The following is an 18,346-nucleotide window of genomic DNA, read 5'->3' as shown; positions in this document are numbered from 1 at the left end:
AGTAGTAGTAGTAGTAGTAGTAGTAGTAGTAGTAGTAGTAGTAGTAGTAGTAGTAGTAGTAGTTGTAGCGGTAGTTGTAATAGAGAATAATATCTGCGTTATTGCAGTGTTATGGATGGAAAGTAATAATCGTAGTTTATGCTGAGTAGGTACACGAGAATGATGAAAATATGCGCGTATGCGAAAATCCTCTGCGTGATAGCATATTGCTTTTCCCATATCCATCGGTATTAATGTATATGCACACGAGTGTACTCAAAAGTATTATTTTTCCTAACCACCACTGGTAGTGTGAAGTTTTAATCTTTTTTTTTTCCGAAATACATCTGAAAGTCAATGCATTGTGATTCGTTAAAAATGATTTTCCCTACGCCGCGTTTAAACGGACATTTAATTTAACTGCTCATTTGAAATAGTATTTAATGAAAACGTTAGTTGATACACTGAACCGTTATAGGATAGACTGTAAAAAAATGGATGTAATTCCAGGCGCATGTAAACTCCACCACAAGTACTTTTTTTTTACTGTAAACTCCGCTAGAAAAAAAAACAGGTAAAATTGGGTTCATGTAAACTCCGCAAGAAAATCAAGTAATAATATAAAATTAATATGATAGATTATTAAGAAAAAAAAAAATTATAGTATATCATATCATATCGTTCAAATTAAATACTTAAATCATAGTACAAAAATCGTAATTAATAATCGTTATACCCAATGGCGTAACCAGGATTTTTCAAGGGGGGGGGGTTAGTATAAATTAAACTTAGATTTTCACTGTTTTCGTTATATTTGTTGCCAATTGAACTATTCAAAAACAAAGTTCAGTTGTGAACTTATGAATGTAAAATATTATAATAATATATTATAAACACCTCAATATGAAAATTAATCATTTTTTATTTGTTATAAAATTATACATAACAAATCAAATTCTAATAATATTATGAACTAGCTATAATATTTACTATTTATCTAAATCAAACGTATTCTTCTTGTTCTTATGGCTAATTTCTTCAGATCGTCTTCCGACTGTAATATTATTTCTCTATAAATATTCAAAAGTGCCAAACCATTTAATCTATTTTCACAAGTCGGGTTCCACAAATAAGTCTTCAATCGTTTCAATGTAGAAAAAGACCTTTCACTACTGGCAGTAGTAACTGGAAGGGTTGTTAAGATTTGAAGCAATTTAAAAGTTGATGGGAAAATCGTTTCATTACATTCTTGAAGAGCGTCAAGGGCATTTTTCGGAAAAACTTGTGTTTGGACAAATTTTTGTTGCCATGTTTTTATTTCTCCGACTACAGCTAATTTACCACAATCCAAATCACCTTAGTACATTTCGATAAGTTGTTTTATATTCTCTTCATCAAATTTACCATTTGAGGAAGGTAAAAGACATGTAAAATTTTTAAGCATAGTTTTATTAGATAAAAATCGCTCATTTAGTTAATTTATAAAACTATCAATAAATGGAATAAATAGAGAAATCCTAAAGTAATCTTCAGGAGAATTCTCTTGTACATTGCAACGATTTTTTTGAACATTCGTCTTACAAGGCAAAGAAATTTCAATATTTAATGCATCACATTTAGTTTTAACTTCATCAAATATACTTTTAAATTCATTTTCTGCATTTTTTCTTATATTTTCAATAATACATCTAACACTATCCGCATCAATCAAATCTATATTTTTAGTTTGGAGATGTTTACTTAGTGGCAAGCTTATACCAAATACTTTTGCTAATACAAATGTTGTTAGTTTATAATATAAATAATATATTTATTAGATGTAAAAAGGCCATAGGGGGGGGGTTAAACACCCAAACCCCCCTGTCTACGCCACTGGTTATACTTATTAATAAAAAATCATACTTTTAATAATAATAATTTAAAACCGTCCACATTAAATATTTTAATCGCAGTAAAAAAAAAAAAAAAAATCATAGTAAATAATAATAAAAAATATATAGTTGTGTCATGTATGTAAACTAAAATGATGTGATACAATTTGTAAATATTCTAAGTCTTGTATTACTCCATTAGTGTAGTTATTTATAGGATCCTGTAATACTGTTATTTTTTTTTTTATTTCGAATTTTTTAGCTTATTTACTTGAGATATGCATTTAGTTTTATATAAGTATGTGTTTGAAATTCGGTAAGAACTTTACTAAAAATTTGAACATTCGGTTGACTTTTCTAAAATTAATTTTTTAGATGACTATGAAAAAAATCACAGGCAAAATATAAAAAAAAACTGTGGGAGTTTATATTAGACCTTATATTATATTTTTATCTTAACCGATATTCTGGCGGAGATTACAATCGCCCAATAATTCCATACATTTTTATCATAACAAGAGTATATTGGAAAAGAGTAAATTAAATAAACAGATTAATGTATTGATATTAGACACGTAGTTTTTTTTATAAAATTAAATGTTGAGTCTTCAACAGTTTATTAGGCTTGGTATTATTATTAATTTTCAATAATCACCATGGGAAATGTAGATATTATTTTTCATATCAAGGTGATTTTAAATAATATACAAATGCTTTATGGTTTTTTTCTCTATGTTAACAAAATATAAATCCAAATAAAAGTAGTTACAACTCATTGTACAAATAAGTATAGCGCGTCAGTACATATCTCTAATATACTATTAATTTAGCATTTGACTGCTTTGTAAATTTCACTTATAAAACAGCAAAGAATTATATATTAAATTACACTTGGCTATTGGAGTTTTGTGTATTTTATAATCTGAGCAAAGTAAGGAAATATATTGATTTTAAAATAATGTTTTTTATATTTCTGTATACGATTTTTTAAATAGTTTAAATGTATAATAAAGGCTCGTTTTTATTTTTATAAAATCAGTTTTTGGATAAAACATCGTTCAATCATAAATAGTAGGTTGACACGGCCGTGTTTTATGGATACCGCGATCTCACCCGTCACACCCCTTTGTCTTGGTACCATCGTACGTTCGATTATCAATCGGGACACCTAATTGAACCTAAAGAACACCTAAAGAACCAGTTTTGGGAAATGGCGATGTTTCACGAAGCGTACGCGGACGGTGTACCGTCCGTCGCGAATGATCGGCAAGATTTGTCTGCTTTTACCCGTCTTCGTGGCCTTTTACTATGTCTATATATTTGTGCTACGAACTGTCATTTGACATCTATTTTTCTTTTATTGTTTTCTTTCATTATTTTAATACTAATAGTGTTAATTGTACACATATAGTTATTTCTAAAGAAATACTATATAACTTAAAGTATTATTATTATCAGTATTAATTTGAACATGATCCATTGTGAACATCACCATCTGTAATGTAATACAACTAATGATTTTGTTCATTAAACATTTTAGTAATTTTAAAATTGTTTCTATTTTGAACGATTTGCTGCGCAGTACCGATGTAACTGATTTTACCGTGTCGTTACATAATAGGTAAACGATAAGAGCCGATATACATATATCTACATTTACGTATTTAAGTGTATGACTTATATTATGTTGCCGAACAAATGGAAGCAGATAAATAATTATTGTTGCGATCAAGGATGGCACGAGGGGGTGGGCAATAGGGGCAATTGCCCAGGGCCCCGTGCCTTATATTATAATTAAGGCCCCGCGTTTCTGATTTAACTGAACTTAAAATATTTTATTAATATAAATTATATGACCCAACATTAATTTTGCCCAGGGCCTCGCAAACTCTAGCATCGTCACTGGTTGCGATTCGGAAGCCACCGCAAAAAAAAAAACTGAGTACACTTCGGTTATCGAGAGAAAACATCATACAACCGAATTCGGTTGTCATGATATATATATTTATTTTCTTTGGGACTCTTGTTCTATCCGTAAGTTTTCCAAGGCTATCGCCGACTTCCGATGAATAGATGTATACTAATTGAGATTGTACGGCAGGTATAAAACCGTCGTTATTGTGCCTTGTCGGTAAATAATCGCATACAAAATTCAGTCTGTTTAAACTTTTTACGATTTATCGTAGGAATAGTTCAAATTATTTGAGAGCAGCTCCAATCAGTGGTGTATTTTCGTGACGAGTTTCCGGGTCTTGAATCCACCAGAAGAAAACGATGGTCCGAAAGTCATAAATTACTCGTTACGAAGATACAAAGAAAGAAAACATCAATTTATATTATGTGGTTGTATATAAAACCCTTCATTTGTATTTATAACAATAATAAATAATATAATTATAAATTAATTTCTCATAAGGTTATATAGGCTTTTAGGTGTTTTTTATAATATTATAAAATTACTGATTTTTAAAAAAAAAAACTAAATTCCCTCTCTCGTGAAAAATTTGAAAATACGCCGCTAACTGTAATACTTTCGTTATTTCTGTATAAATAAATGTTTGAGTAATAAAGTACGGTGATGAAAGACACGAATAAATGTTTTTAGTCTCGTTAATATCATACGATTTTTGTGTTCAGAATTAGACATAATATTTTTATACATTTTCGAAATTCGATTATGCGTTTCATGCATTTTATGTTGGGTTGGGTTTGTGCAGTAATGGAAAGTGTCGTACTTTGGTCGTTGCTATTTTCAATAAAAATGGTTAACGGTGACTAAATTTAGTCGCCGCAATAATGGTGACAGCTACTTCAAAGTCACAGCGACTTTTAATGGTGACGAAGGTATGAAGTTTCTGTTATTGTGTTCCTATCAAAGAAAAATGGTTAACGTGAAATTTGAGCGAATCTCTTTCATGTTCAACAACTATCCGTGGATTCTCTAATCCCCAAATTCGCACATTATGACGATTTACCTTTCCATTCAAATGAAAAGTGGCCTCATCACTGAAAATTATATAGTAGAAAAACTGTTCTACCTCTTCACTCTTCTCAAGAATGAATGTACAAAACTCAATTCTTCTTTGCATATCACTGTCATAGAAAGTCTGCAACAACTGAATTCTGTACGGTTTAAGTTTCTTACGTCTCTGCAACACGCCAAACTGTTGTCGGTGGAATAGAAAGTTCTCTGGATGCTTGACGAACTGATTTCTGTAATCTTCTTACAAAACTTTGATTTATCTTTAATATATTTTTTTAATATACTTTTGTTTAAATAAAATTATTTATATATTATAATTGTATATATATATATTATTATATATTATATATAATTTATACTAATTGAGTACTAAAATACGGCATGGAAAAATTAATGCATTTAAAAATTTATCGATATGAAAGGTATTGATCGCTTCGAACCTACCCAGTGCTGAATTAAATATTCGTGGGCCCCTAGGCAATTAAAATTTTGGGTACTACAAAATTATTTTTTACATGCATATTTAAGATTACTATTCAATAATTATAATAAACTATTTTAATAATAAGTTATTATTAATTACCAACTATTATTAATTAATAAAATCATGTTTATTAAATTTTTTTTATTTGCAAGCAAAATTAATAAATTATTATATTATTTCTATTTTTTTTAAAATAATTTTATTATTATTACTGTATATAACACTCATAAATTATAATATATATTATATTTCATAATGGCTTAGGTCTTGTAAATTGGTAAATAAAATACAGGTATTATCAAATAAAAAAAAAATATATTTTTCTGTTTTCACAGGGCCCCTTAAATGAGTGAGGCCCAAGGTGGGCGCTTACTCTGTCTAATAGGTGATCCGGCACTGAACCTATCCACTGTTTTTTCGGGATGATGAGTAATCGAAGGTCGTAGACATTTTGGAAATATTGGTACAAAGTCTTACAGTAATTAGAAATTATTCAATCATTCCAAATATTTAGTACTGGGGTTAACGTACTATATATATGAAACACTGACATCCACTCCAAGTCAGAATTTCAAAGTTTTCAATTTTTCTCCTTGTCTCTTTTTATTGTTCAATTTGTATGAATTTATGTTATCATTTTTTTACATTGTGTTAAAATTTTTCAGTGGCAATTACAAATGCAAGGGGAATGCGGTGTTTTATGTACAATTGATCGGTTCGTAGCGATTTTTGCGTAGCAACCGTCGTTGTGATGAACATGAGCCCATTTACTTTACATAGTATTGAGTGGTGGTGTTACTTAAACGTTGCCGATAAATTGTGGTTGAAATGAAATAAAATAAAATGGATAGTGTGTACGTTTTGATAATGCATACTGGTCGGATCCGCATCAGAAGTTGATGAGACCAAAATGTTGACCGAGTTGGCCGAAAAACTTGAATATTTTCTGACTACGTGCCTGATCATCAATGAGTAGACCGTTAAAAAAGTCTGCTACTTCTATACTTATTGAATATTTTCCTCTTGGGCTCCTTATAACCACCTGCAGACGATTGATTCATAATTGAGATAATCATGTTTTGCCCGAGACTAATCGATATTAATTGAAAGTTGAAGATTTTCCAACCCTTACAGGGTGCCAGTTCAATTTCGAAATTTTGCTGTTCTACTCTTGGCACCTCGTTAACGACTACACCTTATATTGTAACATTTATCTAGTAAAATCTTCTATTTTCGAACCGCATTCTTTTGCTAGTAAGTTATTCACCATTGCCAATGTTAGTATGTTGCCTCTTCCATTAAGAGTAATTAATGAAATGTCCAATGGTATCCAATTCCAACTGTTTTGTTTTGTCTCTTCAGACTTATTTTTTTTCGTTTGGAATTGTTGCTGTTTTTTTTTTTTTTTTGTTAATTATTTTTTGTAAATATTTTTAAAAGGTAACCTTTTTTAAGATATTTAAAATGCTATAATCCAAAATAAACAGTGTCTACATTACCATGCTAATTAATTGAATATAAATAATGAAACAATTTAAGCCACTCAATAATTTGAAATTCAGACCAAATTGAAAATTCGATTCATAGATGTTTTCGATTTTTTCAATTTACCGAGTGTTCGAAAAATCGAAAAAAAAATATATAATTCAAGTTATAGAGAGGTGAAAAATGTTATTACATTTATTTTGACATTTATTAATTAACATTTACTTGATCGTAGCCATTTTCCTCCAAAAATGAGATACCGTTTTCCTTCACTGTCCATTTTCCTCCTCCTCTAAAAAAAAAAAAGTAGGTTTCCATTTTTCTCCAAATAATTTTTGACTAAAATTATGTCTATTATCCTCAGTGACGGCTTGTGCTATGGAGCACAGGAGCACGTGCACCATCTATATTTTATAAGAATATGAAATATTGCTCTACAGCAATAATTTTATTACGTAATATTTATGAAAGGGATTAATATTTATTGACAAAAATAAGAATCATTTTGTTGACTAATTAGTTACTCATTTAACATTATAAAGTACTGTAATAAGTGATAATTGATAAGTGATAGGTCGTAGATGTTGTGGACTATGGTACATCTGTACGAACAATGGCGTACACAGGATTTTTTTTCGGGGAGGGGGGATCAAGGTAAAAATATAACACATTTTATAATTAACAAAATTATGCAAATCCTTAATATATTTTGACTTAAATAATAGCATTGGTAATAGAATAGACTATTCTATCATCAATGATACTAGGTATTCAATACTAGCTCTTCATATTTCAAACTTGTAAAATTTGTAAATTTTAACCTAGACATCGGAGAAAATTTCGGGGGGGGGGGGGGTTACAATTCTCCATTCAAACATTATGGTGACTAGAAAAAGAAAAATTTGTGATGAACATTGTTTTTTTAATAATTATTGGGTTGATTTTCGCCGAAAACAAAGGTAAGCCATTATGTTTAATTTGTGAAAAAATTAAATTTCTTTTTAAAAGCAATTTTTTCCAGTAACATTCGTATTTTTTACAATCATATTTCTATGTTAAATAATCAAATATAATAACAATACAATTATTAGTATATATCATATGTAAAATTCTTTTTTAATGTGGCCCTTGATAAACATTTGAAAAAAAATATGGCCCACGTTGTTCAAAAGGTTGCCTAACCTGGTATGTGTAACAGACATTTGTAATGTATACATTGAAAATCGTCGATAGTAACGGTTAATAATAACAGTACACTGTTCGATATACTGTATCATAGTTTATTTATAATTCGCACACAAAAATTATCTGACAAATGTTAAATTCTTATATTTCCATGTAGTATCTGTTCTTTTTGTCACCAGAACACTTAAACGTGATGCGGTACCGTGATGTAGTAGGTACAATATGTACACCGACACCGCGCACCGCGTTAGCTTCTCTCCAGCTACATCACGGGTGGCGATAATATCGCACCAACACTTTCCTACCCACCCGTCACCGGGCAGAGGGGGGAAGCTTTTGATGCCGATAAGGTAGCGCACCAGCGACCGGCGGGCGGTGTCTACGGAGGAGGCCCCCATCTTACGACGAACACCGGTTTGGTCAACACCAACACACCGACTCTCCGATCCGTCAATTAAAAGTGTTCATTTTTGTTTCAATTATTATTTTGTGGTTACGAACCTAGTTTCGTCTTCCTGTAGTTATTTTTATTTTAAATTTAACTACTCGGTTAAATAAAAGTAAATTACTGAAACAAATAGACGTGAGTGTTTTTTTTTTCTATTTATTTTGCGGAATCGACGCCGAGGCCACGTGCCCCCCTCACCACCACACATTAAACACCGCGTCAATTGGCTCCCCGTAAGGAATCATCCCGGTAGCGGAAAAATCAAGGTAAGAGTTTTTCGCTAGTATTACCTCGGATTTGCTATTATTCAGTGTAATAATTAGATATTCCAGGTGTACAATATTTTTGGTTAGGCATATTTTTACGTTTCTTTTCGAAGTTAATTAAGGAAATCCACGCGACCTAAAAAATATTCGCGAAATGGTTCGGTCCCGTAGTTACGTAACTAACGACCAACCACCTCTCTACCTATCCGCACCGACCCGCCGATAATTGCACATCACGCCGATTGTGACTTGGGCCGTAGCACACGCGCCTCCAGTCACCACAGCTTTGTCGTTATCTCCGCCGCCGTCTTTATCGAAACTTGATTATTGCGCGGCGCGGTATTTAGTCATTATCGGAAGTAGGTCAAACGACCTACGACAATATTAAATATAAATTTTATATCAGCGGGCCACAAACAAAATAACAGAAGTGTGATATCATGGACTGTTTGTTTTTTTTTTCGAAATCGTAATAAGTACATTTTCGCGAAATCCTTGTCTACGACGATTTGATCTACACCGAAACACCACACGTACTCTAATCAACCAGACGGTGTACCGAATAGTAGTAATTAGAATTATTTAATAATTAATTTTTACACTATGCCGGACAAATACATTAGTCAACTGACGTTGAAGGAGTTTCGTCGCGAGTGTGAGGTTCGAGATTTAGCGTCGACTGGGGGCAAAGCCGACCTGGAACTGAGATTAGCTGAATGTTTACGATCAAACGGTATCGAACCCGCGAACGTCCGGTTTGCGTCCACACAGGCGTCAACGGACGAACCGCAGAGCAGTGGCGGTGCATTACGACACACGCCACTGCAGGGAACGGGCGAAAACACAGTAGGTTCACCCAATGCGCCAACTCTGGGAGGTTTAGGCGACTACACAGTAGTCGCACAACTACCAGGGAGCGACTTTGCGGGAAATAATGCGTTTCAATCGACCTCAAATCTACTCGATACCGCAAACACCGATAACGTTTTCAAGTCCGCAGCAGCTCAGCTCGGATCGCTACGTGATTCAATCGTCGGGGGGGACGAGCGGAACTCGTTAGAGTCACGCTTAACGGCACTAGAAACGAGTATAACACGTTTTTTCGAAGAACAACGTCAATTCTCGCGCGGAATGATTCGAGCACAGCTCGACGTAGCCGACCAGCAGCCGCGACTACACGAACCACCACCACGTTCTCCTACACGACCGCACGAACTTACGTACGCACGCGAACGTTATTATCGAAATTTTCCGCCCGTGCACGACAGCGATACCCGACAAAACGCGCAACCGGGTACCAGTTGCGTCGACGCCGCAGCGAGTAACGCACACTACACGCGAAATTTGACCGGCGACCAAACGGGGTTTCACGAAAATTTACGGAATTTTTCGACATTCGCCCCACGTGCACAAGAACGTTCTAATACCGTATGAGAATTTGCGCGCAGCAAGAGCTTCGTTACCCGAGTTTTCCGGAACAAGGGCCGAAGACCCCGTACGGATTTTAGATAACACGGAGTCCGTTCTAACGCAGGCGGACATTAACATGTCTGGGTGGTGTAGGGCAGTTGAACCGCAATTAAAGAGTATGACCGCGACTTGGTGGAAATCCATTAAGGTCCTGGATCTATCCTGGAGCGAATTTCGTGTCGAGTTTCTCGAAAATTTCGACAACGACGGAATAAAGCTACGATTGCGTGCCGACATACTGTCTACACAACAAACCGCGACACAAACGCTTACGGAATTTATTTTAAATAAAAATCAACTCGCGCGCCGCGTTAATACTGGTCTATCCGAATCGGAATCAGTACACTTTATTACTGGGCTTATGCGCGACGTATTCCGTACGCACATTCGTTTAGGGCAGCCGTCGACTTTCGCCGAGCTTCGACGCATCGCGAACATTTTAGACCCCGTAACGAACACACACACACCCTCACCCGGTAATGAGTTTGTCCACCATGGAAAAGACTCTTACCAAACAAAAAAGGGTGCATTCCCGAAACACGGTCAACCGGCAACAAAACCGCGCGCCGATTTTAAACAAAAAAATCCGCTCGGGCCGTATAAGTTTTGTGGCAAGCTGCACTGGCAAAGTGTATGCCCCCATAGACCGACCATGTCGGGAAACGGCGGGGGAGCCAACGGGGTCTAGACCACCCCGATGACTCCAATCAACCCTCCCACATCAAAATTTCGGTATTATGAACGGAAAAAATTCAAGCGACCATCACGCGCGAAATTCGGTATTTTGTCACAACGAACAACCGTTTTCGAAAATTTTTTCCGTAACGCCGTCCGCAACCACATCCACCGCGGACGACGCACAGCCCAACGGCGACCTTTCTCAGACCCCCAACCTACACCACCTCTTAGCAGACGCATATCACTCTGAAGGTGATACGCAACGTCTCACACACTCGGCTGCGGGGGAAGCCACAGGTACAGGGACAAAGGCAACAGAGAAATGGTCGTTTACCACCACAGGTAATGGGGGCGCGACACACACCACGTTGTACAACCCCGCGTTAGGTCAGTCTGTGAAAAAGAATAGTCGAGCGAGCACAGAGGTAATCGTAGCGGATGTTATGGCTCTGGTGGAACATCCCACTAACCAAACACCTGCATGCGCGGTTCAGAACTACTTACCCCGCTCCGCATCGCTATCTCCGTCTATTAACGCAAATCGAACACGCCCGGACGAAATTCCGACCCCCGCGGTCGAGCTCGAATTCCCGTCAGGCTTCGTTACAGCGCTATTAGACTCACAGGCACAAAAATCATATGTAAAACCGACTATCGCCCAAAATTTCGGCAAAATTTCACGCGGATCCATAACAAATGTGCGAATGGCTGATGGTCACATCGCGACGACCAGCGGCACCGCACATTTCACAGCTAGAATAGGTACTTTAGATATAACATTCGTAGCGACTATTTTAGACAATCTGTACTGCGACGCGTTACTAGGACACGACTTTCTCGTTAATAACGAAGTCTCTTGGGACTACGCCGCATGTATAATACACTTAGGCTCGCAGATAAGGACATCAACGTGCTGGAAGGGTCCACAAAAACCACCTAGCGCTAGTCCTGATTTATGTCAATTAGAAATTGGGGGCGACGATCAAACTCGCGCGAGACTCACCGCTGTATTGAACAAGTATCCGGTAGTATTCAATGATAAGATAGGTCGCACCAAACTAATTGAACATGAAATTCTGCTAAAAAACCCCACTCCAATCGCACTCAAACCATACCCATATCCGTTGCAGAAACAAACTGTTATCGATGATATGGTACGTGACATGGAGGTTCAGGGGCTCGTAGAGCCAAGCACCTCTCCGTAGGCCACCCCAGTAGTTCTAGCCAAAAAGAAGGACGGGTCTTCCCGCCTTTGCATTGACTACAGGCGACTTAACGAAGTGACCGAATCCGACGCGTATCCGACGACGCATGGGATCATGCCCGATTTAAACAAAACAATTCGACAACCGATTTCAGGCGCGAAAATTTTCCGTGTACTTAATTTAAAGTCTGGCTACTGGCAAGTGCCACTTAGCACTGACGCACGAAAATACATGGCATTTCGGACACGTAGAGGTCTTTTTCAATTTCGAGTTCTCCCTTTCGGTCTCAAAAACAGCCCAATGACTTTCGTAAGACTCATGAATGAAGTGTTGAGAGGGTACTTGGATGAGTTTGTACAGGTCTACCTAGACGACATCGTTATTTTTTCAAAAAACGAGTACGACCACCATACCCACTTAGACAAAGTTCTTGAACGTCTCATGAGGTTCGGGCTGACGTGTCACACAAAAAAGTGTAGAGTAGGTACTTCCGAAATTTCCTTTTTGGGACACATTGTAGACGCAGAGGGGATCGAAAAACAACCGGAGAAATTAGATTGCATCAATTGCCGACCAGTCACCATCACGCAGTGTCCACGTGTCTTGTCTGAAACGGACTTCACAGCGCAGTGAATGAGAAATGGTATGCGTTAATTATTGGGATGTTATCTTATCGTATACCATTATTTCAGTAATATGTCCGGGAACAACACCCCGCTGTAAATGGAGGAGGTAGCGGTGATGCTGAAGCGGGCCACCGAGGCAGTCACGGCGACTAGCAGCAGTCCTCGGTCCGCTCAGGTGGTCCGGGACATGGCGGAGGACGAGCTGCGGCGGGACTCGGCCCTAGGAGCGGCATTCCAACGCGGGTGGGACGCCGGTGCAACGGCCATCACCCGGGCACTGCGCACTCCCGTCCAGCCACCGGCCAAACGGGCCAAATCGTCCTTCGCGGAGGTGACGGCCAAACCACCCGCAGCAATGGGTGCCAAACCACCGGCCATCTAACAACGTGCGGTATCGGTGACTGCAAGGGCACCACCATGGGCCACCAAGCTGCCGCCGCCCAAAGGAAACCAGGTGTCTGCCTCTTCCATTCCGCCCACACCAATGAAGAAAGCTGCTACTGCCGTCAACACCACCGTGACGCAGAGGGACCAGCACACGGCCAGGGGTCGTTCGTCGACGTCCAGAGGGCTCTCGAGCCGAAAACCGGCATCAGGGCCCCGAGGAACTCCGGGAGACCGGAAGACGACGATCACCACCGTGGACCCCCCAGAACAGGCTCGACCAACAGCGAAGCAGCGGAAGTACGAGCGGTTCCTTGGCATCAAGGAACGCACGAAGACCCGGAAGGCTGAAACCAGTCAGCAGTTCCGGCTGGCCAAGCACCCGGGTCCAGTGCCTTCCACCACCACCTCCGTGAGTCCTCCAGCACCCACGCAGGAGGAACCGATGAAGGTCGACACCTATAGCCCCGGGACCTCTGCCACCCCGGAGGCAGTGCTGGTCAGGACCACCGCCGGGTTGTCGGGAAGAGACGATATCGACGTCTACCTCGACGCCCCGGTCCCATCGCTCCCGGAGGAGCCGGAGATGGAAGAGGACCCGCCGTTCTTCAAAGAAACGCCACCGTCTTCACCAGGCCACCAGTAGGCGATGCGGCTCTGGGCGCTACAAATTTGAGCCCCGGTAATGTGGCTTGGCGGGGGAGTATGATGCGGTACCGTGATGTCGTAGGTACAATATGTACACCGACACCGTGCACCGCGTTAGCTTCTCTCCAGCCACATCCCGGGTGGCGATAATATCGCACCAACACTTTCCTACCTACCTACTCGAAGTTATAATAATTTTTAAAATATTATAGTAATATTATAGTATAAAATAATGTACATTTGTAGTTTTATTATTTTAACATACATTTACGTTAAATTAAAAATTATTGTTTGTTAATGAATTCTGTAGAAAATGTAGTAAATAAAATATTTATTAGTAGTGTACATAAGATATTTTTATTTATAACATTTCTTAATTTCATATGATTATTGTAATAATAATATTTAGATTTTAATTCAATACGATAAAAAAATCTATAGTAATGCATTATTTTAAACAAGCTATTATTATCTATTTTATATAGAAAAAAAATAAAACGTTTGCAAATAAATTAGTTGAGCTTTTAAAATTAAATAAATACAATGATATACCACAGAAAATTTTACTCAAGTGTCAGATTTAATTTTTTTTTTTTTTATTTTATTCCAATTAAAATGAAGTTTCAAGTTATGGTCATATTGTGGAAGTCATAAATTATTATTTAATTTAGAATGATGCTAATAAAATGAAAAAAAAAATTATTTCTCATATTTGCTACATTTGAAATTTAATGCGTATCCGTAAATGTCTACTAAAAGATTTTCTAAAAAAAATTTAAGAAACAATGTATACAGTTTAATTAAATATTGTGCGGTACACAGTGTAGGAAATATTAATTTGGTCATGGTAATATGGTAGTTTCGCGAATATTAAAACCATGATGTTTTAATGTGATATAAAAAACATTCACAGAAAAATTGCGTAATACCATTATGGTTCATTTTTTAAAAATCGCACAGAATTTGAACGTTCTCGGTTCAAAGAAAATAACTCCAGTGAATATTTGATGTTAGTATTTAGTATAATATTATACTGTTTTCGTGAGTGATGAAAATAAAATACACTTAGGCATAACGCTCGCAACATTAATGTGCAATTACGTACTTCAGTTTATGAAGTTGTCTATAATGTTTCGGACGCAGGAGTTTTTCCATAGATACTATGCTACGGATTCTGTATCTTATTATTAAATATTCATCATCCAACGTTTGTTAATCAGCTAAGTAGCAATTCACGTACAAACGGCTCGGAGAAAAAAGAAGAAAAAGTAACGAAAAATAATGTACCTATACTATGTACGCGAAAAGAAACGGACAAATTGAGTAATTATAACGTGTATATAATTATGCTCAACGATACTGACAAAATTCATTACAGCCATTTTTGCAAAATCTCACAGATGTTTTTGCAATGTTTGCATACCATACGAACCTCATACGCACGGTCACCCTCCCTCCCACGCATCCGTCATCCACGCGTCACGGTGCTACTTCTCATCGATTCCGAAGTAAAGATTCTTGGCGTAATGGTTTTAATTATATTGAACGTACAACTTTAAAATATTATTCACTCAGTTCATTTTCCACCGTAGAAATCGTACATATTGTTCCGGGGTGTCGAGACTCACGGATGTGGTGTGTCATTGCGAGGGTGGGGAGGTGGTAGGGTACGACGGATGACGTACTCGGGAGGCTGGAATAACGAGTACTTGTGACGGTGTATTATTTTCGTACAAAAAGCGAGTTTAATTTTAATCTGTTCGTGTTCATAACTTCCATTCAATTGTGTATTGATTCGGAACAATGGGAACGTTTTTATCTCGCACCGGGAAATGAAATGCGCATCAAGAACCGGAGTCGGTAAATTGTGTCCCCCAAAAAAGGTCATAGTTATATATTACGTAAATTGCGGCCCATGTACTTCTCATACTCGGATATAAGGGGGACAAAACTATAATTTGTAAAATAATGTAAAATAGTTACTGTGCCACTGGCTTGATATTCTCTCAAATGTTTACAGTACAATAAATTCTATGCATTTTGAGTCCTAAATTTTTCTAAGTTGATGCCCTTAGATAGTGTTGATCACCCCCAGTCTCATTTTTAGTTGCGGCACAGTTTGGATGCTGGAGTAGTTAGAATTCTTTTAGAATACAATTTATACAGATATATATCCATCTTGAAATGAATAAATCTAACCATGACAATAATTTTATCAATTTCGATATACATCATTGCAATAGATGTCAACATATTTAATGTGAGAAGGCACGTGGCAATGTGAGCACTGAGCAGGTCAATAACAAAAACTGGCGGAGTTCACACTAGACTTTTCATTACCTTTTTATCTATGAGTCGGTAAATTGCGTCCCCCAAAAAAGGTCATAGTTATATACTACGTAAATTGCGGCCCATGTACTTTTAAAACATACGTAAATTGCGTCCCGGGTATATTTTAAATGTACGTAAATTGTGGCTTGAAATATTCCGATTTCCGGTCGGCTGTACAATTTAAAGATAAGTATTAATCTCTGATTGATCGATGTAGATAATAATAATATGTTCACTAATATAATATATTACTAGCAGCTAGTGTGCATTTGATCGAAGACCTTACGCTTGAGGTTTTACGTTGCTCTACAGTCTATATGCAGCATAGGCGGACATAGGCTTAGCCTCCCCCCAAAAAATTTTAATAGCCCCTCCAAAATCGAAACTTTGTTAGAAATGTTATTCGTTGTTTTTTTTTAATTATCTATTCGTTTTTTCAAAAATCGTAATATAAGAAACAATAAAAAACTATTTACAATAGCATTAAAAATACCAATTAATTCGACTAGTTGCAAAAGTTTTAGTGCAATGAAAAAAAAAAAAAAAACTTGGCTGAGGACATCGTTTGTTCAAGATAGGTTTAGTGATCTTTCAATACTATATATTGAAAAATATAAAAAGCAATGATATTTTGAATATTTTTTCTGATATAAATAGATATTTGTCATTAAAATAAAATATTAATTATTTTTAAATATACGTTATTTAGTGTTTTTTTTTAATAAAACATAATAATATACAATATACAATAAAATAAACATATCTATATTTTTAAAAGTAATAAGTTTTACTCGTGCATGGAAAGGATGTGTGGAGGTGAAACTCCTGTGGGTTATTTTACATTTAATTATTATAGCCCCCCCCCAAAAAAAAAAAAAAATTCAACCAAATGTCCGCCTATGATATGCAGTCTACATTCTACATTTTTTCAATTTAATAAAAATGTACGCTATGAAAAGCGAAAGGAATAAAACGTTGAAAGTAGTTGATGGTTTCAAATTTCGTTTTCACAAAATGCTAAAAAATGATATTCAGCGCTGGTGTTGCACAGTTAACACGTATAAGTATTTTTTGAAATTTAATGATAATAATATTTGTATAGGTAGTTTTAAAGATCACACAAGTCATTTGAAAATTTCGGAACAAATAATAAATCGACAGTAACTTAACAACAGTTTAAAAGAGAAGCCGTTGGTGATATGTTTACCAGGTCATATAAAATTATTGATTCTGAATTAAAAAATGTTGATATCGAATCTTTAACTACTCAAGTTGATTAATCGTAATTATTACTTATAAATAAAAAATATTAGAGTAGGTAATAAAAATTATATCCAGACCACAATTTACGTATGTATAAAATATACCCAGGTCACAATTTAACTATATTTAAAATATAGCCAGGTCGTAACTTACGTATGTACAAAATATGCCCGGGCCGCAATTTACAGCGACCCAAGAAGGCGATCAAATGGCATATGACATTATTGTTACCCAATAGTCACGGTACAGAAATATTTTAGTGTCTAAATAGAATTTTTTCTAACGATCTGACGATAAATGTTTTAAAACATTTAAAAATATTATTTATAAATTCTAGAACGAAAGACAAAAGTGAAATTTAAACAAACCTTGAAGATGAATTACTATAATTACAATTTATATTATTAAACAGTTGTATATGTTTAATTTTCACTTATAAAATGAGAATATTCTGCTTTAACTCGGTGAGCCTAAACAACATGTACCAAATTAAATTCATACATTAATTTATCATAAATTTATCTCGGCATTTTTAGAGTAAGGTAATTTTAACAGCAATTTATTTAGTTGAAATCAATGAGTAAAAAATTACATTTCAAAATTTGAATGGTTTTTTTTTTTGTTTGAATTTGTTCAATTTTAAGCACATTTTTTAAATTCATCAATAAGAGCCATTTTCATTCATAAGAATGCTTTGTATATGAATAACAGTTAGTAATTTTTAGATTCCAACTCGAAATTGTTGAGTCTAACGAAGCGTAATGATTTTATCACAAAGTGTGCATTTTCTCATTTTTTTTTTTTGTGACTGTGTATATGATTTTGTATTGTTGTTTGGATTATCATTAAATAATGGTTTAAATTTAGGAATGGATTCTTTGTATATAAAAAAAAAAAAATTACTGGGGTTCACAAAAATGTTTTATAAATATTAAAAAAATAAATTGTGGGGGAAATCAAATTTAATCAATACAGTTTTATTAATCGATAATAGTTATTTATTTGATATACTATATAAATATTAATTGTAGCACTTCGAA

General features: G+C 35.8%; 1 protein-coding gene across 1 annotated transcript; it reads right to left on the bottom strand.

Moving 5' to 3' along the window:
• Positions 1–976: 976 nt before the first annotated feature.
• On the bottom strand, positions 977–7,082 carry LOC112694175 (52 kDa repressor of the inhibitor of the protein kinase-like). Its single transcript, XM_025569566.1, has 2 exons — positions 7,028–7,082; positions 977–1,335 (listed from the first exon to the last, which is right to left on the bottom strand). Exons 1-2 carry the CDS (start codon positions 7,080–7,082, stop codon positions 977–979), a joined length of 414 nt encoding a protein of 137 aa, XP_025425351.1.
• Positions 7,083–18,346: the final 11,264 nt, after the last annotated feature.

The sequence above is a fragment of the Sipha flava genome, unplaced genomic scaffold, assembly GCF_003268045.1.
Source record: "Sipha flava isolate LNK unplaced genomic scaffold, YSA_version1 124_pilon_pilon, whole genome shotgun sequence".
Lineage (NCBI taxonomy): Eukaryota > Metazoa > Arthropoda > Insecta > Hemiptera > Aphididae > Sipha > Sipha flava.
The sequence above is the reverse complement of the archived record's forward strand: the minus strand, read 5'-3'. Positions and strand labels throughout refer to the sequence as shown.